This window comes from Enhydra lutris, unplaced genomic scaffold (genome assembly GCF_002288905.1).
Source record: "Enhydra lutris kenyoni isolate GAN:26980312 unplaced genomic scaffold, ASM228890v2 scaffoldscaffold82, whole genome shotgun sequence".
Lineage (NCBI taxonomy): Eukaryota > Metazoa > Chordata > Mammalia > Carnivora > Mustelidae > Enhydra > Enhydra lutris.
The window spans coordinates 3,749,772-3,773,001 of NW_019154166.1; the positions used below are offsets into that span (position 1 = coordinate 3,749,772).

The 23,230-nt window shown below is 44.0% G+C and overlaps 1 protein-coding gene across 2 annotated transcripts in view; it reads right to left on the reverse strand.

Annotated features, from left to right (window-relative positions):
* LOC111161111 (syntaxin 8) overlaps positions 1-23,230 on the reverse strand; it is a 243,406-nt gene that overhangs the window by 175,703 nt on the left and 44,473 nt on the right. For both annotated transcript variants that reach the window (XR_002641523.1, XM_022524597.1), the window contains exons 5-6: positions 22,788-22,912; positions 10,344-10,436 (exon numbers count right to left, since the gene is read on the reverse strand). Coding sequence is in view for 1 of the 2 variants with exons in the window: in XM_022524597.1 (XP_022380305.1) it covers positions 10,344-10,436; positions 22,788-22,912 (218 nt within the window). In the remaining variant the exon portion in view is untranslated. The remainder of the gene's footprint in view (positions 1-10,343; positions 10,437-22,787; positions 22,913-23,230) is intronic.

Below are 23,230 nucleotides of genomic sequence, written 5' to 3' on the forward strand. Positions count from 1 at the left end.
AGCTGAGTAACAGAATGACTACAACAATTATAACAGAAATCAGTACACAATGCTGGTAAATCTGAAGAAAATACTGACTGTAGGGGAAAAATGGGGTTTGGGGGGGTGGGGGAGCTTCCGTTGAAAACAGCAGGAAAGATCAGGAATTTGAAAGAGAGTTTAAGCATTCTAAACTTGATTTATTCTGAGATATTTATTTGCTTCAGACTTTCTTAGAAAAACATAAACTTAGGTATGCATGTTAAAAATAAAAGGGTGGCTGTGGCCCGAGGTGGGTGGCCCAACTGAGCATCTCATTCTTGGGCGGGGGTGGGGGACATTAGCTTTCCTATAAAAGTGTCATTTCCCAGCTCCTGGCTTTACACGGGAGACCCACTTGCAGCCCCTCACAGGGCACAGGGCCCCCAGCCTCAATTCCCGTCTCCACGTCCGTGTTTACACGCAGATCCCCAAGGGACATATCTGGTTCAGCTCGCTGTGAGGGCCACGAGTCTTCAATTCCACTCACCTCCGGGGGTAAATGCCTTCATTTCTGACACCTGGAGAACTCCCTTTCTTGCTTTCAAGGTCAGCTAAGAATTATAAAACAATTTAAAAAAATGTTTCATCTTACATTTCCATGTGTTTGGAAGAGGAAGTGGGAGGACTCCCCCATCAGCTCAGCCTACCATTTTGACCTGGAAGTCTGTACTGTTAATAGAGCTAATAACGGAAAACACTTCGACAGCAGTTACAGCGTGTGAAGCACTATTCTAACATACTCTGAAACAGGCATTAAAATCCCCATCCTACAGATAAGAAGCTTAGGTGAGAAGACGGAATTTGCTCAAAGTCGGTTCTTGACTGCTAAATACTGCTCCCATGATACCTCTATGTGCCCTTTAATCAGTACTTTCTGTCCCCTTTGTCACCCAACTAGACATATTGGTAGGATCACACCTCCTGGCGGCTAGGTAGGGGCACATGATTAGATCTGACCATGAGCTGTGAAAGAGGTTGACCGGTAGCTTCTGGGCCAGAGCATTTCATTGCAGGAACAAGTCCCTGGAGAGCTCTCTTATCTCTGATGCAGTACCCCCACAATGTTTGAGATGGTGGCTACTGCCTCGGCCAGGGCTCTCAGTTAACCACACCCACCAATGACCGACAACAGACACACACCGAAAGATAAAAAATACAATAAGCCTTTCCTAGTTGAAGTTGCTGATGTTTGGGGGTTACTGTTCATAAAACTCAAGTTATTCATGTTAACACGTAATTGTGTGTTATTCCTTTTTGAAAGAATTCATAAATGTTTTTAAAATGCCGATTTTTACAATGTTCACAATAGCCAAACCGTGGAGAGAGCAGAGATGCCCTTCAGCAGACGAATGGATAAAGATGGGGTCCATATATACAACAGAGCATTCTGCCTCCATCAGAAAGGGTGAATACCCAATTTTGGCATCAACATGGACGGGACTGGAGGAGACTATGCTGAGTGAAGTAAGTCAAGCAGAGAGAGTCAATTATCATACGGTTTCACTTACTTGTGGAACAGAAGGAATAGCATGGAGGACATTAGGAGAAAGAAGGGAAAAATGAAAAGGGGGAAATCAGAGTGGGAGACGAACCATGAGAGACTATGGACTCTGGGAAACAAACTGGGGGTTTTAGAGGGGAGACGACTGGGAGGATGGGTGAGTCTTGTGACAGATATCAAGGCGGGCACGGAGTGCACAGAGCACTGGGTGTTATACACAAACAATGAATCATGGAACACGACATCAAAACTAATGATGTACTCTAGGGTGACTAACATAACACAACAAAAAATTAACAAATAAATAAAACGCTCGCTTTTCATTTCAAATGCAGTTAGTATTGACAGCGATAACCCACATACATCACAGCTCTCAGGAGCTCTCAACAATTTTGAAGAATTCAAAGCGGTCCTGAGACCACAAAGTGTGAGAAACGCTACACTAGGAAATGCTCACCAGAGGAAAGCCTGGGTAGCGATATTAATACAAAACACACTAGAGATGAAGGCATATCTTTCCCTAGTAACAAAAAGAAACAACCGCCAAAACAAAAGAACCTTGTGCATATATGTGCCTGAGAGCCTTTCCCTGAAAAGCAGAAAACAAAAAAGCAACCCAATCACGTGGAAAGCTGAAATCACAGACCTGGAAGCAGATTTTATGTGCCCCTTGCAGAAACTGACAGAGGAAGCAGAGAGGTAGGAGGTCACGCCAAGACGTGGACAGGAGCATTCCGAAGGCTGCTCTAGAAAGCCTTTTCAAAGCCCTGACCCCACGGCCTGGTAACTGTACCTTCTCAGGCACATGCGGAACAGTGACTACTGGTGACCATTCCCACTCCCTGGAGGACGTCCGAACAAGTGGGGAAGAACCAGTACGCTATAGGGCGTGATTCTCTGGCACCCAGACAACTTGATGGCAAAATCAACATGAATGTTTGGAAATTAAGAAACAAGGGGTTAAAAAAGAAAAACCAACGGTAATTTATAAGAAGTAATGGATTCAGTGATTAAAAAAAAAAAAAAAAAAGGCACCAAACGCAGTATTTGTGGCGCGTAGAAGTGCTATGTGAGGGAGGATGTATAGGCTTTTGTATATTTGAAAAGAAGAAATAGCATAAATGAGCCCAGAGCCGCAGTCCTGTTCAAAATTGCTGTTAACATAACTGCTTCCTGACGAGAACTGTTGATTGTGGCTAAAATAAACCAGAGTCCTTCCCAGGAAAATAGAAAACCTCTGTAATTTTCAGGGCTTACTAGGTGTTCATACTGTGAAGCCTTCCTAGCCCCGGCCCCAGATCCCAGCACAACCTCACCCCGTCCATTCGCCTCCTGACTCACTCTTCCCCCGGCCACAAAAGCCTTTGTGGATTTCTCAAACTTGCAAGGTTCTCTCCAGCCTCCAAGACCTCACAGGGGATGTCCGGCCACTCCCTGGAGGCGGCAACTGGCCCGCTCCCCCTTCACTGGCCAACTCTAGCCCATCCCTGAGACCTCAGTCACCATCTGGCTGTGGAGCTCTGTGTGAGCTTGGCCACGGCAGGCCTCCTCCCTGAAAGCTCTTACCACGACCAGAGAAAACACCCTGATGTGGGGGAGTATCTGTTTAATGTCCATCTCCCCCAGCCAGACAGTAATCACAGGAAAAAAAAAAAAAGGGGGGGGGTGGTTAAGAGGGACTTGGGCTTTTAGGTGCTAGCGCTGGTTTTCACGATATAAAGAACCATGCTCGATAAATGAATAAATGTTGCTGCCGATGTGCTCATTTCTTCTCCCCTAAAGTGGCCGAACACTTTCAGTTTAGACGCACTAACTACTGCGGACAATGCGAGAAGCGCAGATGTGCATTTGCAGACCTGTCTCCCTGAGTCTAAGTGAGTTAAACAGACAAAATGACAGGACCGATGAAGTAAGAAATTGGGCAATTTCACACAATGGATAGTGCTAACATGATGGATGCCCAGGGCACTGCACAGTGGCAGTCGATGACCACCCCTACACAGCCCCCGCCCCAACTCAGCCTGCTCTCCCTTCTCATCTTCCAAGGCTCTCCGCACTCTGGGGACGCCGGCCTTCTCACACATTCCTCAACCTTGCTGTGCTCCTCTCCACATCAGGGTCTTTTCATATGCTGTTCCCTCTGTTTGAAATGATCTTCCCTTTAAATCTCAGTACCCATTTCATTTCCTCAGGGAAGGCTTTCCTGAGTCTCAGACTCGGTCAGGCTCTCCTGCTGCATGTTCTGCAAGTACCCTGTACATTGGGGATGGTCCCAGACGCCTTCCCAGCCTCAGGACCTCAGAGATGAAGTAACTCACGAGCTTTTGTATGAATGAAGTACGGGCATGAGAGCCCGCTCTGCTAATCCTAGCAGTCTGCCAAGTCCACTGAAGAAATCCCAGTCAAGGAAACGAATCCGGATCAGCACAGCCACTTAGAGAAAACCATTTCCCCACCTGACATTTATATGTCTCTATTCCAAATTTGGAGGTGGGGGCTTAGGTTCCCATGTCAATTTATAAAGGCCTGCTTGACCGGTAAAGCACTGGACACAACAGGGAAATGCTCGCCAAGTCTGGGCATGGCTCCTTTGGGGGACAGCTCTGGGAGGCGGATCAGGTGTCACTCGGCTCACACGTCACCTGCCAAGTGGTCACAGGAACTCCCCACACCTCAGGCCACTTTATATCTCCTTGAAAGAAAGGCGGTTCCTGCCTGTCTTGCTTCCCTAAAGGGCAGCTGTATTTAGGTTCTGGGGGTGTGCGACCCGACGACATTGCTCCTACCATAGCCACTGCGTTACAGAGCTACAGGCTTGCCGGGCTGGGAGGCATCGTGGCAGCTGGTCCTTCAACCCCTCTGCTCGTCTAACGTGTGAGCTCACTGCCGCAAAGGCCAAGGGGAAAGGGGGCACTTATTAAATCACGGAGAGCTCTCCCAGGACGAGGCTGAAAACCTCTATAAGTAAGTACTCTATAGCAACCCAAACTTGAACAAAAAGAGTCTTCTTATAGTGGTGTTTCCCAAACGTCAGCTTTTCAATTGCCACCTTTAGACTTCTTTGCCATGTTCGTATTTCACCTGCTCCGTATATGCTTAATGTTTTCCTTTAAATCAACTCACTATTATGCTTCTATAATAATATATTATTACATAAATATTATGCTTATTATGGTACATATTATGCTTATTTTTCTCCTTATGTGATTTAATTGAATAAGGAAATTTTATATTGCTGTAAAATCACAGGTTTCAAATGTTAGTCATTTTTATTTCATTGAAATATGCAACTATTAAAATGGAAAGTGTTTCTCAACATATTTCCTAAAATCACCTTGCCTAGCACGCGTTGAGAAATTCTGATCCTGGATACGCCACAAAAAGATCCCTTCACCAAGCTGCCCACAGACTTCTTTCATTAATACAAGACTAAATTCTATTATCAAAGTGCTAAATAAACAGTTTGAGAGGCCTTCGGGTGGGGACTGACTGCGGCACCAGCAATGCAAACATCCTTCTGTGAAGCCTGCTTTGAAGAAGTCTCTTCAAGAGGAAGAGCTACAGACACCTGGAAGACTCAAAGTAATTTTTTAGCATAAGGGTAGTTAACCAGGATTCGCTGACAACTGGTAAAAATACATCATTATTCCTTATATTGGCTTCCTGTTGCTGTTTTAACAAATTATCACAAACTTAGGGGCTTAACACACATTCAAATTTCATATCTGTGAGAATTCCCTATAGGCACCTAACTAAATTTGCTTTTCTCCTCTAAGTCTGTCTCATGTCAATTTGATTTCCCATCCAGCTGGAAGGACCTTGAAGAACAGAGGAAAATTCTTCCTCCCTAACAGTATGCACCAGGTTTTCCAGGAGTCAAATATATGCATGTTCTGGAATAAAGTGTGATCTAAGACCCAGAAAGGAAACTCACTACACACACACACACACACACACACACACACACACACACACCACAGACGTGCGCACGCGTGCATGCACACACACAGATGTGTGAACACACATGCGTGCGCGCACACACACTGTCCTTGGCTCCTCATACACACACACATACAGACGTGCGCACGCATTCCCTTACAGTCCTGGAGATCAGAAGTCCAAAGTCAGTTTCACTGGACTGAAGTTAAGGTGTCCCTTTAGGGGCTGTGGGGAAGAATTCATTTTCTGGCCTCTTCCAGCCTCTAGAGCTGTGCCCCCTGTATCCCTTGGCTTGTGGCCCCTTCCTCCATCTTCAAAGCCAGTAGAATAGCATCTTTTCAATCACCACCTTTCCTTCTTCTGCCTCAAATCTCTTTCTGCCTCCCTTTTATAAGGACCAAACACACAATCCAGGATGATCTGTCTGTATCTTTAATTTATTATTAACACATTGGCAAAGTCCCTTCTGCCACATAAGGTGCCATTCACAGATTCCAGGGATCAGGATGTGTGTATTTGGTGGGGGAGGGGAGTTGTTATTCAGTCTACCACATTACTTTCTTAAATGTTCAACAGGAACATTCAGTTGAGTGGCTCTAACAGACCTTTACAATGGCAATTCACTGAGGTGTACATGAAATCTTTGGTCTTCTGTCCTTCAAGGACATTAGTCATATTTTCTGGCTCTCTCTAAGGACACACTGATCTCCTCAATCTCAGTGCTGACACTGTGAAGGCAAGTGCCCTTCTTTGTCATTCTGCTTTCTTTCAGAAAACAGGAAGTGCTCAAAGATTAACAGAGATGCATCAGAAGGACTGGGCCAAAGTTGGGACATGGGAACATCAAAAAGAATGTCAGGATTGGCACACATTAGCAAAACTTGGTGGAACAGTCTGTTCTTGGTGCTGTTTCTAGCATCGGAACCGTGCCTCTATGGTCCTTCTTGGTCCTGACTTTAAGGCTTGGCCAGTGCCAAAATGAGGTCTTAGGAACAATTATGTTAGTCAATTCGATCCCATTCACCTTCTTGTATTAGTGTTCTTTTCAAAAGGTCCTGTCCTCTTGAGTATGAACTTTAAGGAACTGTTTGGTAAACCAGCACCATGACTCCCCATTCTGGAATGGCATCCGGGTAGTCTGACATGAGCCCTTTGTGCCCAACCACCCATACATTTTGGCTTGAACTGAAGGGCACAGAACTCTGTATTTCCACAAGGTGATCTCCTTGGCTCGGTTCCCCAACCCCCAGACCCAGGTACAATTTAGGCCTCCAGTACTGGGATTTTCACTTCACTGCTAATCCTCTTCCTCATTAGGCTTGGTCATCAGCATGTGAACAGGGCAGTTACTGGTATTGGTCTGACCCTTTTTTAAAATCCATGTGAGAAGACTGGAACCTGAATTCCTAAACTGATGGTAATTTGGCTCTTCAGCTTGTGGTTAGGTCCTAAGTACAATGTATTTTCTTAGTAAGGTTTTGGTAGTTGATTCCAAAATAGCCAGCTGGCCATTATCTTAGCCCATTGTTTTTCTCACTTAATGAAAACCAAACGACTAATTCAGTAGGTCAGTAAATCAAATAGAGATATTTACAACAAAAGTGGTATCCTTCTCCAGTGTCCCTGGCTCCTCATTACACACTCAGGTCACAATAAAAATCCAGATGGGGCTGCCACCCTGTTCTCAATACCTACAGATAGAATGTCTTTTTTGATTTTGATAAAAGGAATAAAGGCCGATTGTAGTCTTGGCAGGGATATCAGTTTTTATCCTTAGAGAGTCTCTCAGTCCCTATGAAGGAAAATGGCTGACTCTGCCCTATTTCTGAGGAGCAAACGTGCACATTAGAAAACCACCAGCATAACTACAATCTCTCTGGGAGGCCACCACAGAGAAAACCCAGCTTATTTTGGCGACTAAGTGGAAAAATACCTCCTGTTTGCCTATGTACACATGTATGCATCCAGGGCTGGGATGGAGCAGAGGGCTGGGAGGTACAGAGGAAGAAGGGAAAAGGATGGGGGTAGAAAAGGAGATCAAAACCATGACAAGGATGGTATGTGTGTCTGTGTAACTCCAAGTGTACTTCTGCGCACGTGCGTGGGGTCTGTGGCTGCGATGAGGACACAGGAGAGACAATATGAACAGAGAGTGCTCATGTTTGATGGGGACACTGGTTCTCAAACTCGGCAGCAACAAGGAAGCCATCTGGGAAGCCTTAAAGATGTGGATGCTTGGGCCCCAACCTTGGAGACTCTAGTCTAACTGGTCTAAGTACTACAGGGAGTGGAACCACGGTCCCCGGAAGGAGTCTACAGTCCAGTCCCCAGAACACGCAAATATGTTACAGTACACGGCCAAGAGGCATTAAGGTTGCTCACCAATTGACCTTAAAATGGGGAAATTATCCTAGATTATCTGGGTGGGCCAAATGGAATCACAAAGATGCCTGAAGAGATAGGCAGAAGTTAGAGGTCAGGGTGACGTGATGTTTGCAGGACTCAGTTCACTGGTGTTGGCTTTGAAGATGGAGGAGGGGGCCATGAGCCAAGGAATGGAGGAAGACTTTAGAGGCCAGAAAAGGCAAGGAAATTAATTCTCCCCTGGAGCCTCCATAAAGGAATTGCAGCCCTGCTCACATCTTGCCTTTTTTTTTTTTTTTTTTTTTTTTTTTCAGCCCAGGGAGATGTGGGTCAGACTTCTGACCTCCAGAACTGTAAGATGATAAATGTGTGTTGTTTTTAAGCCACTAAGTTTGTGGTAATTTGTTACAGCAATAAAAGAAATCTAAAACACTGGTATGGCCTGAGCTTCAAGGGGTTTCAAAGCCCCCCGGGTGACTCTAACAGGCGGCAAAAGGACGATAACCACCAGACTACGGGGAAGACAAGACAAGGACATGCTGGCAAGGTTGCTTATGCTGGGAAGATGCACAGTGATCTCACCCGGGAAGTCAGCAAGTCACCCACCAAAGAATGTACCATTGGTTCTTAGCCACCCACCCAGACATGACTACACAGTGGCTTACCGAGGCACATCACAGGATGGGCCTGCTTCACCATCTGGTGGCTAGAATCCTTTCTTGTCCGACCGCTAACTATGCTGTACTTCCTTTAGAGAAAGAATAATTGGGGCGCCTGGGTGGTTTAATTGGCTGAGCGTCCAAATCTTGGTTTTGGCTCAGGTCGTGATCTCAGGGTTGTGGGATCGAGCCTCGCATAGGGCTCAGCACTCAGTGAGAAGACTGCTTAGGATTCTCTCCCTCGACTTCTGCCCACCTCCCTGTGAAATTAATACATAAATCCCCCTTTCTTTTTTAAAAGAACAATTATACCTATGATAAGCAGATTTTCTCTAGAGTTTATTTTCTTACTAACACTCTCTCCAGGAAGGAACTGGCCAATCACTGAATTATATGCAAATATGTAAATTAGTTAGCACCATCAGGAAAAGGACTCAGATATCCTCCCCTCCGTGCTTGAACTAGTAATGAGCACTAGTAGGATTATAAAGATAAAGGGTTTCTCCATTTCCTTTAGCAATCTACTTATTCACCATAGACAATAAATAGATGAGTTTATTTCTTTATGACAAATGCGTAGTGTTGTGGGAAGAAATGAACTCATTCTCTGTGGAGATTGAGAAAGGAAGTCCTTGCTGGACAGTTTCCATTCCCAGGACTGCTGTGCTCACAGGCCTGTGGTCATTTTTCTTGAAAGCAAACCATTGCGAGCCTCCACAGTACTGTACCCAGAGCTAAAGCCTTAGAACCTTCCACTGTTCTCTCCCTACGTGGGCTTTCTTAGAGAGGACAGGCAGTGTGGTAGAAAGAGCAGTCACAAGGATCCGATGACCCGTGCTGGAATTTCAATGCTGGCACTTCTAAGTGATGTGATGTTAGGAGGCCCCTCGGCCACTCTGAGCTCCGTTGCTAGCAAACAGGACTAGCGTGGCCTTTGTGACGCTGTGTACTGATGACATGCAATGACAAAGACGGAGGCCCTACTGTTTCTACACTTTCACACGTCACCTCCACGCAGAAGCTTCTGACGTTCCTTCTCGTTGGTCCTGTGTTCTCGCTGAGCTCTGGTACCAAACCTCCAACTATCTACTCAACACTGCCACTCGGATGGCTCTCGGGCATCTCTAACTGGACATGTGCCACCTGGACTTGGGCTCTCCACTCACAGACCACTGGCCCCCAACCCCCCAACCATCCACTGCAGTACAAGTGCCATCGGTCACCTGCCTCTGTCCTCTTTCTCTCCATTCCAACGGCCGCACCGCTCATACCATGCGCCACATGGTGGGGTCCCCTCGTACCATATGCCACAAGCTTGGGAGATTTTCGCACGGGGTGGGGCACACTGACAAAGCTGTTTCCCCAAGCCATCCTGCTGTGGTTTTCAAATTATCTTGCTCCAACCAGATCTGTCACATCAAGTCCTGAGCAGAGATCTTCAAGCACTTTTCTGCCCCACGGTCTGCAATTTATGAGGGAAGAGGTGCCAGGTCCCCTGGGTGCATGGACACCAGACTGCCCGTGGCCTGGAGCACCACACGTCAGTGTACAACGCTCTGAGCAATTTCATCCCATTATCACATAACGGAAAAGCTCCTCGGACACGTGGCTCGTAAAACTAAGTATTTTTTAAAGCAGCAACAAAGAACTAGACATTTCCTATCAAATTTCTTACGATGCATTCAGCTAACTACAATCTAACTCTGCCACAAAGCACCCTCGACTGCGTTGAACTGTAATACTCTACGGGTGCTAAGCTACTGTACTTGTCTTGTAGTCTTCAACTCGCTTCACAAATATCTGAACCTCTCATATGCACGCTACACGGCAAATGTGCTCGCCGCCAGACGTGTTCTTACCGTTTTGTTCATCCAGTTCATTCCCAATTTCCTTCCCCATCTGTTTCTGCCGACTGATGATAGAGGACAGGGCATCTAGGCCTGCATCCTGTTCTGAAAGAAGAAGAAGATGCGGCCACTAAAAACCAAAGGAAAACAATTTTGAGTCCAACCCAGGCATGTAACGCAATTCAATATACTGTAAAAGTAACGCTTAGGGCTGGAAAAGAAAAAAAAAAAAAAAAAACAGTTAATATTAAAGAGAAAATAAAGAAAAAAATAGTAAATACCAACCTCATACCTTAAACGAAAACAGTTGTCAGATAAATTAAAATTTTAAATATTACAACGGAAATAACGTAAGATTTGACTACATAATGTTTAAACTTAACACATAAAGAGCAAATGCAGATCAGTAAGAAAAATATTCCAATTTTCTAAATGGGCAAAGGAGAGAGACATGAAATTCACAACGGAATACCAAAGGAAAAATAAATAAAAGCTTTGACAGCACTAATTTTTTAAAAGATATCGATAAAAATCAACAATGAGCTTTTTTTTTGGATTATCGTATTTGGAAGGACTGAAAAGCTCGGCAGGCCCAGGGTTAACTAACGTGTGAAGGAGGAGCTCCGAAGCACTGTCATGGGAAGACGGGAAACATACCTTTCTACAGAGCAAATCGTGCCTACGTTTTCACCTCTCAACTGCATGTGTACGAACGTAAGAGAACATTTAGATGGTACGCAACGAGGTATTTACGAGGATATCCCCCGAAACGTTTCCTGGGCTGTTTATCAGTTTACTGCCTTTCAGTCCCAAAGTCATCCTTTTTGGCTGTTCAGTGAAAACGCATCAGGATCCTTTAAGTACTTCTTCCTTTGCCTGCTCTATCAATAGGCAGGACTGCAGACACTTGGCAGAAGGACGGTGTTTGGCTTCTGGGCTCCCTCTGGCTCCCCTGACAAGCTCCTGCAATGCTTACAGCTACTCCCTCCTCTGGCGGGTGGGACTTGGGCTCGCTGGCTGTGGAGTGTCCCGGAGCCCTGGTCAACCAACACTCCCTCCCCAGCGGCAGAGTATCCTGCCCTGTTGCTCTCCTCCCCTGCTATGGTTAATAAAGATGTTACATTTTCCCTGTTCAAATCTCTTTTTCGATTGGACCCTAGATGCATACATGTATAGTAGTGAAAAACTGGAAACTATCTAATGCCCAAACATAGGGATTTATTTTAAAATATGTAGTATATTCCTAAGTAAAACACTAGATAGCTTTTAAAAAAGATATCGTACATGAACATTTTGATGTTAAAAGAAGTTCATGATACGTAGGTAAGCAGGATACAAAACATGTATAGTAAAATAGCATTTTTGCTTTAAAAAATGAAGACATATGACTTTGCTAGATTTTGAAAATTTAAAGGTAAAAGAATTCAAGTTATTCGAGATCCTTTCTTTAAAATGTGTCGTTGCTCTCTTTGTTTCTGTTTTTGTGTTTCACGGGACAGTCTCCGTGAGCTCTTTGAACTTTTCTCTTCACTTTCTGGGGCACTGGGAAGAACATTCTGGGGCTGAGTCTAATGATAAGGGATCTTTCTACCCCAGCCATATGCTAGATGAGGGCAACGAGCCATTCACAGCTTCACTTGCTGATGGGGATTTTTAAATGGGACTTTTAAAAAGTGTCTCAGAAAAGCAGATCTACAAGAACAGAAATCACGAAGGTCTTTCCTTACCCAAGATCACATTAACGTTTACTTATTTTTTTTCCTCGTCTTTTTATGGAATTAAGCCATTACACTTAACTTGTTAATTCATCTGGAATTTATTTAAACTAATGGTGTGAGGTAAGGACCCCTCAGTAACATGTCTTTGACACTATGTACATTTTTAACTATACAAATGACCTGCCATCTCCAGGGATTGTTCCAAGGGGCCATTTTATAGCAAAATCACTTTATAATGAGGACCTTTCTGGCTTGAGCAACCTTTTGGATGGCCTCCAAGAAAAATCTGTCGTCAACCTAGTGCTGCTATAGGATGACCGACCTTGCGGTACAGTTCCAAATGCATCCCAAGCACAGTCTATATGAAGGGTCAAGGGTCAAGGGTCAATGTGGCTTTAAAGGTAAAACAATTTAACTAGAATTAGGAAAAGAATCAGGAAAGCCCTGAAGTTGCTTTATCTGGCAGAGACCTAGATTATGAATGGAAATACCAATACTCCTGCACTCTTTTCTCTCAATCTTGGCTCACTGCCTGACTTGACTACCAAAAGGTTATCTTGCTGACGCAAAACAGAACGAGGGTCGAAAACTCTGGGCCACTTATTTCTGTAAGAACCTGGTAGCTCCTCACTAGGATAAAGTTTCCATTCCATAATGCAAAGACACAGAGGGTCCAGGTAAGGGAGATGCTGTGTATGTATTAACGATCACACTGATGACCTGAGCTTCTCCAGGCTTATGGTGGCATTTCCAAGGGGATGCAGTGCAGTCACCCGAGTGACAATGAGCAACAGCAAATGCTACTCACAGAGACAGAAGCAATCAAGACCCACGCAATTATGTGAAGCCGTGCGAAAATACGCTAATGGCACGCTCATAGCTCGCTGCCCCTAATCTGCCCTCCGTCACATAACCCCTGTCACTATGATATCATAACCATTTGCCACATACCACACTCTATCAACCGTCTGTCAGTTTAAGGATGGATGAGCACCGTGCTACCCAGAGTAACGGCCCCCTGAAGATGTCCACATCCCAACCCCTGGAACCTGAGATTAGGAGACCTTCCATCGCAAAAGTAACCATGCGGATGTGATTCCGGCTACGGAATCTGAGCTGGGAGAGGGTTCTGGATGATCCAGCTGGGCCCAGTATAACCGTGAGTCCTTCAAAACAGAGAATCTGTCCCAGCTGTGGTGAAAGGGAGACTTGAAGAAGGTCAGGGAGATGCAAGTTGCTGGCTTTGAACACTGAAGAAGGGGACTGGGAGCCAGGGGATGTGGGCGGGGAGGCTCGAGGAGCCAGAAAAGGTGAGGGAATGAATTCTTCCCTGGAGCCTCCAGAAAAGAACCAGCTCTGCCAACACCTCGATCTTGGCCCAGGAAGAGCTGTATTGAACTTGTGACCTGTAGAACAGGAAGATAATAAACTTGCGTATTAAGTCCCTAGGTTTGTGCAAATTTATTGCAGCAGCAACGGAAAACTAATACAGTCATTGTTTCTGAAAATCCCCTAGGAATAATTAGGTGTTTGGATCCTTCCTATCTTTAGACGCTCGGAAAAACCATCCCCTCACTGAACATCATGTAATTGTGGGAGGGCTATCTGGCGGCTCTAGATCAGAGAGGGACAGTCATCACAACGTGTTCTTGCCAAAAATAACAAACTCGATTCTGATCAAGCCACCAAATCTAACTACCAATTTACAGAAAATATGTGGGGCAGAGGAATATGTTAAACAATATATGGCATTACAAATAGCAAGTCTAGATAGTGGGAAAGTACAGGGCAAATGACCTTGCTTCTTCAACAGAGAAACTGCAAAGGGAAAAAGAGAGGGTTGGCAAAAGCACCTATCTATTAAAGAAACTTAAGGGACATATCAATCAGTTGTAATGTATAGACCACATTCAGATCCTGAATCAAATGACCTAAAAAAAATCCATCGTGGGAAATCTGGGAGATATGAACACTGGGTATTTGATTATCTTAAGGAATTCCCGTTAAATTATTAAGGGTGATAATGGCATTGCGGTTGTATTAAAAAAAAAAATCTTTACCTTTTATAAATATGCTTTAGAGATACATTCCCAAATATCCACCACTAAAAGGATATGTCGTCTAGGATTTGCTTAAAAAATAATCGGCGGGCGGGGGGCGCCTGGGTGGCTCAGTGGGTTAAGACCTCCACCTTTGGCTCAGGTCATGGTCCCAGGGTCCTGGGACTGAGCCCCACATCAGGCTCTCTGCTTGGCAGGGAGCCTGCTTCCTTCTCTTTCTCTGCCTGCCTCTCTGCCTATTTGTGATCTCTGTCTGTCAAATCAATAGAATCGTAAAAACAAAAAAAAAATCTTAAAAAAAAAAAAAGTAATCCAGGGGATGGGCAATGTGGGGAGGTGGGTAGACGAAGAGATGAAACAAGACTGGTTAGGAGTTGGTAATGGTTGAAGCAATTGATGGGCAAAATGGGACTGTTACCTTATTTTACCTACCTCCCTATTTTTGAAACTGGCCATGGCAAAAGGTTACCAACATTTTAACAGGCAGAAAAAACCGAGGGACATTCCTAAGAGCTGCCACCCCTGACCAAGCACATGACCAGGGCCCCAACGGCTGGAGCTGTGTCTTCCTTTCCTGTATTTTCGCCCCAGTTCTGAGCCCAAGCAGTGGCACCGAGCATACCTAATTAATATGCTTCCATCAAGGAATGACCACAGAGGGTTGCACAAGAATGCACTTTAGGGCCCGCTGGACACAGGGGAGGGCTTGCGGGCAATACTAGACAGTCCTGAGTTTAGGTCATAGGAAAAGTAGTTGATGCTTTGTCAGTCCAGGGCCCAGACAGAAGAAATGGGAATTCTCACATCTGACGCAAGGAGAAGGGGAAGTAAGGGACGGAGGAGGAAGGCTGGACACGCTGGATAAAGTTAATTACTCCATTGGGAAAACTCCCAGATGTTTCTATTTTTGTTTGCGTTTTAAGATTTGGAGAGAGGAATCCTGGCATAGGTAACAGCCACAAGAAAGGGTATCTTCCAAGAAGGTCATCTGTGAAGTTACGGTTGCCGAGGTTTGAAGGCGAGCTGCCCAGCTTTGCCAGGTCTGGCTAGCCACCTTCCCCACAGCTATTCCACACGCCGACCCAAAGGGACCTGAGAACACAGAAGTCCAGAACAAATGCCCAACTTTCTGCTGGAATCTAGAAAGAACATCGACGGAATCATGGTACAAAGAGACGGCATTAAAACCCTATGTACAGAGCCCCTGAAAAGGTGGAAGGGCACATCCTCTCCTCCACGGTCAGCCATCCGACTCAGAGGCAAGAGTCTGTCCTACCCAAAAAGTGACCCTTCTCTCTTCTGTCTCAGGGATTTTCGAGGTGATCCGGTTAATGCCGGCCCCTCACCCGTCTTCTGCCTCATGTCCATCGGTGCCTCAAATTACAGCTTTGGGAGCACGGAAGCCAAAGGCTGGCCAACTAGTTGTCATGAGGCATCATTTCGAAGTTAGAAAAGGAAAGCATTCATTGCCTTGAGTCTAAGTTCTACCGATAAACTGTTATTTTAGGATGATTTTCAAAGTGTTTTCTAAGGGTCAACAGAAGTACAGAAAAGCTCACGGATTCCATGGGCGAAAGGAAGTTAGACACGACCCTTCGGGGCCCTTGTTTCTTCTAGTGCAGGACCCGGCAATGAAGGAAAACCACGGCAACCTGAGCCCATCCCCAAGCTTCTTCAGGCAGAGAAAAGGCTGATAAGGGTTTAACGTCATGATTGCTTCCATTGTTTTTAGTGTGCATGCGTATCCTTGAAAAACAGCTCGCTGGGAAAATGAAGAGGAATACAGCACTTTAGAACACCAAGGTAAGGGAAGAAGAAGAAAATGTCTTAAATGCAGCCAGTTACTGTGCCCCACTCCTTCATGTGTCCATCCTGTCCCCACCCTCCACGCACCCCCAAAGGTGATGGAGCAAACAATAAGGACGCTCTCTGCTTTGGAAACCTGACACAAAACCCAGCAGGCGGGACCCTCTCGCACCTGACCTATAGCAGCCTCCGCACCCAGCGCCCTCTCAGTGACAAGAATACTTCTGACGGAAAGCAGCTTTTCTGGGACAAAAAAAAAGCAACAATGCCAGAAAATTCATTACTATTAGCAAGCAAGACACTTCTTTCAGGAACCATGAACCCAGAAGGATGAGTCACTGTAGGTGAACGGCTGTGCACAGCACCCTATGTGGTTTATTTTGCTTCAGACATAATAACGGGAGAAGTACACAGTATTAAAGAGATAAGGGAGGCACAGAGGTTCATTTACTAGATAATTCCACTGTGGACGGGGAGTTCAAGACAGAATTAGACTTCTGCTTCTGGCCAAGAGGGACTGACAGGGACCTGATTTACTTCTGGTCTGAAACAACTGAAAAAGAAACAACTGGAAAAACAAAAACAAAAACAAACACAAAACCATAGGCAAAATACATAAAACTACAGTTGAGAGATGCGGGTATCAGGAAATGAAGGCCAGCGCTCCCCAAGGGACGGGAAACAACTGAGATGAGCTCTAGGGCTGCCCCACATATTGCCTGGCATGGGGGGCCCAGCACTGAGAAGTATCCAAATAGGTCAAGGAGGGGAGAGTACGCAGGGCACAGCACAAAGGGGAGAGGGCTGTGCAAAGAGGTTTGCACAGGGCCCACCTTGAGGTGTCAGTTGGGTGATCGTTAGCCAGGATCCATGCGTAAGGGAAAGAACCACCTGAAAGCCAGAGGGAATGACCCTCTGAGCTCAGACGGGGTTGGACATAGCTCTCATTCCCACCAACCAGGTCACCTCATGATTTACGGGGCGTTAAGAGTGCTCAGAATGCCTTTAGCTCTCTAGCAGGCTAGACCACTCGACACTGGAGCGGCGAACATCTTCTATGAAGGGCCAGACAGCAAACATCTGGGGCTCTGTGGTTAATAGGGTCCCCAGTACAGCTACTCAACTCTGCCGCTGAAGCAGGGAAGCACCCATAGGTAATACATAAGTAAGTGAGCAGGGCTGTGCTCCCACAAAAGTTCATTTGAATTGTATATAATTTCTACAAGTCATGAAATCATCTTCTATTTTTCAGCCACTTAAAAATGGAAGAACTGTTTTTAAGCCTGCAGCCCATTACAAAAACAGGTGGTGGATGAGACGTGGCCCACACATCATGGTTTGCTGACTTCCCTAAAATAAACACCGTTCTGGCCCACCTGACAAAATAATACTCAAATAACTGCACCGCCCCTCCCCCCAAATCTCAAGAAAACTTCTGGAAATACAAAAATATCTAGTACCAAACAAAAGAAAAATTCACACCTAGCTTCCAAATGAATGTTCCCTGGCTAAGATTAGAAACAAAGCAAGGATGCCTGCTCTCACAATTTCTAGTCGACATTGTATTGGAGATTGTAGCAAGTGCAATAAGGCAAGAAAAAGAAATAAAAGGCATCCAAATTGAAATTAATAAGTAAAACCACAATAATTAAAAGAATGTCAGAGTGGATCAAGAACACAAGAGTCAACTACATGTTGTCTACAAGAGCCCCACTTTAAATATAAAGGCACATATAGATTAACAGTAAATGGATGGAGAAAGACAAATTTTACTAACACTCATCAAAAGAAAAGAGGAGTAGCTATACTAATTTCAGACAGAGCAGACCTCAAAGCAAGTAATTATCAGGGACAGAGACAATCATCATCTACAGAGAAGGGGGCTGATTCCCAGAAGACACAATCATCTTTAATGTGTACATGCCTAAACAACAGAGTATCAAACTACATGGGGCAAAAACTGATAGAACTGCAAGGAGAAATAGATAAACCCATTATTATAGTTGAGATAGAACATCACTCTATCAGAAATAGATCCAGTAGGCAGAAAAATCAGTAAGTTGAACTCACCACCATCAATCAACCGGATATAAGGCACATCTATAAACTATCTAATCCAAGAAAAGCAGAATACATGTACTTCTCAAGCTTACATGGAACATTCACCCAAGATAATCCACATTCTGGACCACAAAACGTACATTAACAAATTTTTTAAAAATAGAAATCATGGGGCGCCTGGGTGGCTCAGTGGGTTAAGGCCTCTGCCTTCGGCTCAGGTCATGATCTCAGGGTCCTGGGATTGAGCCCCACATCGGGCTCTTTGCTCAGCGGGGAGCCTGCTTCCCCCTCTCTCTCTGCCTGCCTCTCTGCCTACTTGTGATCTCTCTTTGTCAAATAAATAAATAAATAAGAAATCTTTAAAAAAAAATAGAAATCATGCAACATCTGCTCTCAAACTACAATGGAATGAAGTTAGAAATCAGTAACAGAAAGATAACTAGAAAACACCCCAATACGTGGAGATTAAACAACACACTTCTAAATAACACATGATCAAAAAGAAATCTCAAGGGAACTTTCCAAATACTTTGAAGTAAATGAAAATGAAAACAAAACTAAATTTACCGGATATGGCAAAAGTAGTACACAGAGGGAAAGTTATAGCACTGAATATTTATGTTAGGGGAAAAAAGAGAGATCTAAGATCAAGAGTCTTCCCACCCTTCAGAAAACTTGAAAAAGAGCAAATTAGGGGCGCCTGCGTGGCTCAGTCTGTTGAATGTCTGCCTTCGGCTCAGGTCATGATCCCAGGGTCCTGGGATCCGGCCCCGCGTCAGGCTCCCTGCTCACTGGGAGCCAGCTTCTCCTCCTCCCTATTTGTGCTCTCTCTCACTCCCTCTTTTTTTTTTTTTTTTAAAGACTTTATTTATTTATTTGACATAGAAAGACACAGCGAGAGAGGGAACACAAGCAAGGGGAGTGGGAGAGGGAGAAGCATGCTTCCTGCTGACCAGGGAGCCCAATGTGGGGCTCCATCCCAGGACCACGAGATCACGACCTGAGCCAAAGGCAGACACTTAATGACTGAGCCACCCAGGCGTCCCTCGCTCTCTTTAAATGAATAAAATCTTTTTAAAAAAAGAGCAAATTCGGGGCACCTGGGTGGTAAGCAACTACCTTCGGCTCAGGTCATGATCTTGGAGTCCTGGGATTGAGACCTGCATCGGGCTCCCTGCTTGGCAGGGAGTCTGCTTCTCTCTCTGACCCTCCACCTTCTCATGTTCTCTCTCTCTCTCATTCTTTCTCTCTCTCAAATAAATAAAATCTTTAAAAAAAAGAAAAAAGAAAATTAAATCCAAAGTAAGAAGGATTACTGTATTACTTTATTACAGTAATAAATCAATGAAATTTAAATAAGAAATCAACAGAGTAAAATCAATGAAACCAGAAAGATGAATAAAATCATTAAGCTTCTAACAAAGCTAACTAAAAAAAAAAAAGAGAGAGAGAGAACACAAATTACTAATCAGAAATTTTAAACATGGACATCACTAAAGCTCTAATGGATATCAAAAAGATAAAGAAATATTATGGACAACTTTACGCCCACAAATTTGATTACCTAGATGAAAAGGCCTAATTCCTAGAAAGACACAAGCTGCCAACATTCACACAAGAAGAAACTGACAATCTGAATAGGTCTGTAACTATTAAAGAAACTGAATTAACAATAACCTCCCAAAACAGAAAACACCAGGCCCAAAAGGGTTCACTGGTGAATTCTACCAAGCATCAAAGGTAGAAATTATACCAATTCTCTACAATCTCTTCCAGAGCACAGAAGCAAAGAGGATAATTCCTAAGTCATTTTCTGAGGCCACCACTGTCCTAATACCAAACTTAGACAAAGACATTAAAGAAAAGAAAAACACAGACCAGTATCACTCACGTTAATAGATAAAAAAAATCCTCAAAAAAAATTAGCAAATCAAATCCAATGATGTATAATAAACTAGGAATAAAGGAGAATTTCCTCAACTTGATAAAGAATACCTATGAAATTCCCAGAACATCACACTTGATGGTGTGAAACTGACGCTTTCCGACTATGATCAGGTACAAGGAAAGGATGTCCTCTCCCAACACTCCTTTTCAACATTGTATGGAAGTTCTAGCTAATGCAACCAGATGAGACAAGACAAGACAAAAAAATAATGTACAAATTTGGAAGAAAGAAATAAAACTTTGTTTAGAGATGACAGGATCGTGTAAAGGAGAAGATCCAAAAGAACAAAAAAAATCTCCTCAAACTAAAAAGCGATTATAGCAAGGTTGCAGGATACAAAGTTAATATACAAAAGTCATTCACTTCGTTATAAACCAGCAAAGAATGGGTGGAATTTGAAATTAAAAACACAATACCATTTATATCAGCATCCCTCAAAATTAAGTACTTTGGTCTAATCTAACAAAATAAGTATAAGATCTCTATGAGAAAAACTATAAACTGATGAATGGAATCAAAAATAACTAAGGGGCACCTGGGTGGCTCAGTGGGTTAGAGCCTCTGCCTTTGGCTTGGGTCATGATCTCAGGGTCATGGGATCGAGCCCCACATCGGGCTCTCTGCTCAGCGAGGAGCCTGCTTCTCCCTCTCTCTGCCTGCCTCTGCCTACTTGTGATTTCTCTGTTAAATAAATAAATAAAACCTTTAAAAAAAAAAAAAAAGAATGAAAAGAGAGATAGTCCATGTATGTGGACAGAAAGACTCAATATTGTCAAGACATCAGTTTCCCCCCCACTTTATAGATCTAATGCAATTTCTTTTTTTTTTTTTTAAGATTTTATTTGTTTATTTGAAAGAGATCACAAGTAGATAGAGAGGCAGACAGAGAGAGGGGGGGAAGCAGGCTCCCCGCTGAGCAGAGAGCCCAATGCGGGGCTCGATCCCAAGATCCTGACCTGAGCAGAAGACAGAGGTTTTAACCCACTGAGCCACCCAGGTGCCCCAATCTAATGCAATTTCAATCAAGATACCAGCAGATTATTTTATGGATATTGACTCTACAAGTATAAGAGAGGGAAAAGACTCAGAACACCTTACACAGTATTGCTGGAGAAGAACAAAAGACGAACGCTGACACTACCTGACCTCAAGAGTTACTCTAGGGGCGCCTGGGTGGCTCAGTTATTGAGCGGCTGCCTTTGGCTCAGGTCATGATCCCAGGGTCATGGGATCGAGCCCCGCATCAGGCTCCCCACTCAGTGGGAAACCTGCTTCTCCCTCTCCCATTCCCCTTGCTTGTGTTACCTCTCTTGCTGTCTCTCCCTCTGTCAAATAAATAAATAAAATCTTAAAAAAAAAGAGTTACTCTAAAGCTACAGTATTTAAGACTCTGTGCTACAGATGAAAGAACAGATCAACAGAACAGACTGCCCAGAAATGGACCCACAGAAATATCGTAATGATCTCTGACAAAGCAGCAAAGGCAAAGCAGTGGAGAAACACGGTCTTTTTGACAAATGGTGTGGGAACAAATGGATACTCACACGCAAAAGAACCTTCCAGTACATTTTCCTGTGTACTGAAAACTGCTCTAAAAAGAGGAAAAAAGAGAGTCCTACAGACTTTATGAAAAAGCTCTGAACAAATTACTGAGTTTAACAAGGCTGCATAATCCAAGATCAATATACACAAATCAGTTGCACTTTTACACATTAGCAACAATCAGAAGTAGAAATCTTAAAGTGCCATTAAGAAGAGAATAAAAAACATGAAATACTTAGTGGTAAATCTGATAGAAAACATACAGGACAGACGTAGTGTCATACATATCTCAAAACTTCTTGAATCGTACATTTTTAAGTATGAGCTGTTTATGACATGTCAAGTATATCTCAGTAAAACTTCTGAAAAGGTATTAGAAAGAAAGACATACCTGTAATACACAAAACCATGTACAAAAACAGGCACATGAAAAATGTCTATGACACACATTAAACAAAAATGTCAAAGCTATGGCATTACCCTTTATCATAATCTCACTGACATAAAAATATGTGTGCTTCTATGTGTATGTGTGTGTAGAAAAAAAGCCTGAGGACAGATATATTGATCTGTTTACAGTTTGAGATTAGAGGACCAATAAGGGGAGCTTTCTTTTTTTTTTATTTTTTTATTTTTTTATTTTTTTTTTTAAAGATTTTTTTTAAATTTTATTTATTTGTCAGAGAGAGAGAGAGTGAGCACAGGCAGACAGAGTGGCAGGCAGAGGCAGAGGGAGAAGCAGGCTCCCCACAGAACAAGGAGCCCGATGTGGGACTCGATCCCAGGACGCCGGGATCATGACCTGAGCCGAAGGCAGCTGCTCAACCAACTGAGCCACCCAGGCGTCCCAGGGGAGCTTTCCACATTACATATCCCTGTATTGTTTGAACCTTCCATAACAATCATGCATTACTTGTGAAATTTAAAAATGCAGAAGAAACCAATTAGGCTTAAAAATCACTGGACAAGATGAACTTGAAGGTAAAAGCCAAATGGACTTATTTTGTAGAAGAAAAAGAGGGGAGTGTTGTGTTTGGAGAATGAGTCCCATCGTGGAGTGAAGGGAGGGAGGCACGTACATCAGATTTGCCTGGGTTTATGAGACTCAGAGCTCTGGGAGCACTCTCCCTCCCAGTGGAAATCATTACTTCCATGGGTTCCCCTGATGGATGACACCATCTGTCTATGCCTCAGGATATCACCAAGAGCTTTCGAGGACCAACAGCTTTCCCCGTGATCTTCAATGGTGGTAAGGAACATTCGAGAAGGTAGTAAAATTCTGACAAGGTCTCTGGGCCCGCCCTCTTGTGGTGTTCAATACCTTGGATAATTTTCTGCTGCTGTTGCCGGAGTTCATCAAAACCCAAACCTCTGGTCTCCTCTGGCTCCTCAAAGAGCCAAGGATTGGGGACTCCTCGCTTAGCCCCTCCAGTCATCAGGCTGGACCTGGAACAAGATGAAATGCGTTACATAAGTCAAAAAATATAGCTCTGCTGCAAATTACTCCCGCAAGCGCAGAGGTGGCCAGCTTCACATGCTTTGCAAATTCAATTCAACCACAATTTATTGCGTCCTTAGTTTATGCCAGCAACTGTGTTCAGTGCTGGAAGAGGTTTGAGGATGAATGAGGCACAGGCCTGGTCCCCGGGGAATTACAGCCTGTTAAGGAGGCTACAGCAGCATATAATAGCCTTACTAATCTTCCAAGATATATTTGAGTCAATAATCATAAATGAGGGTCTTAAATTTCATAAACATGAGGCC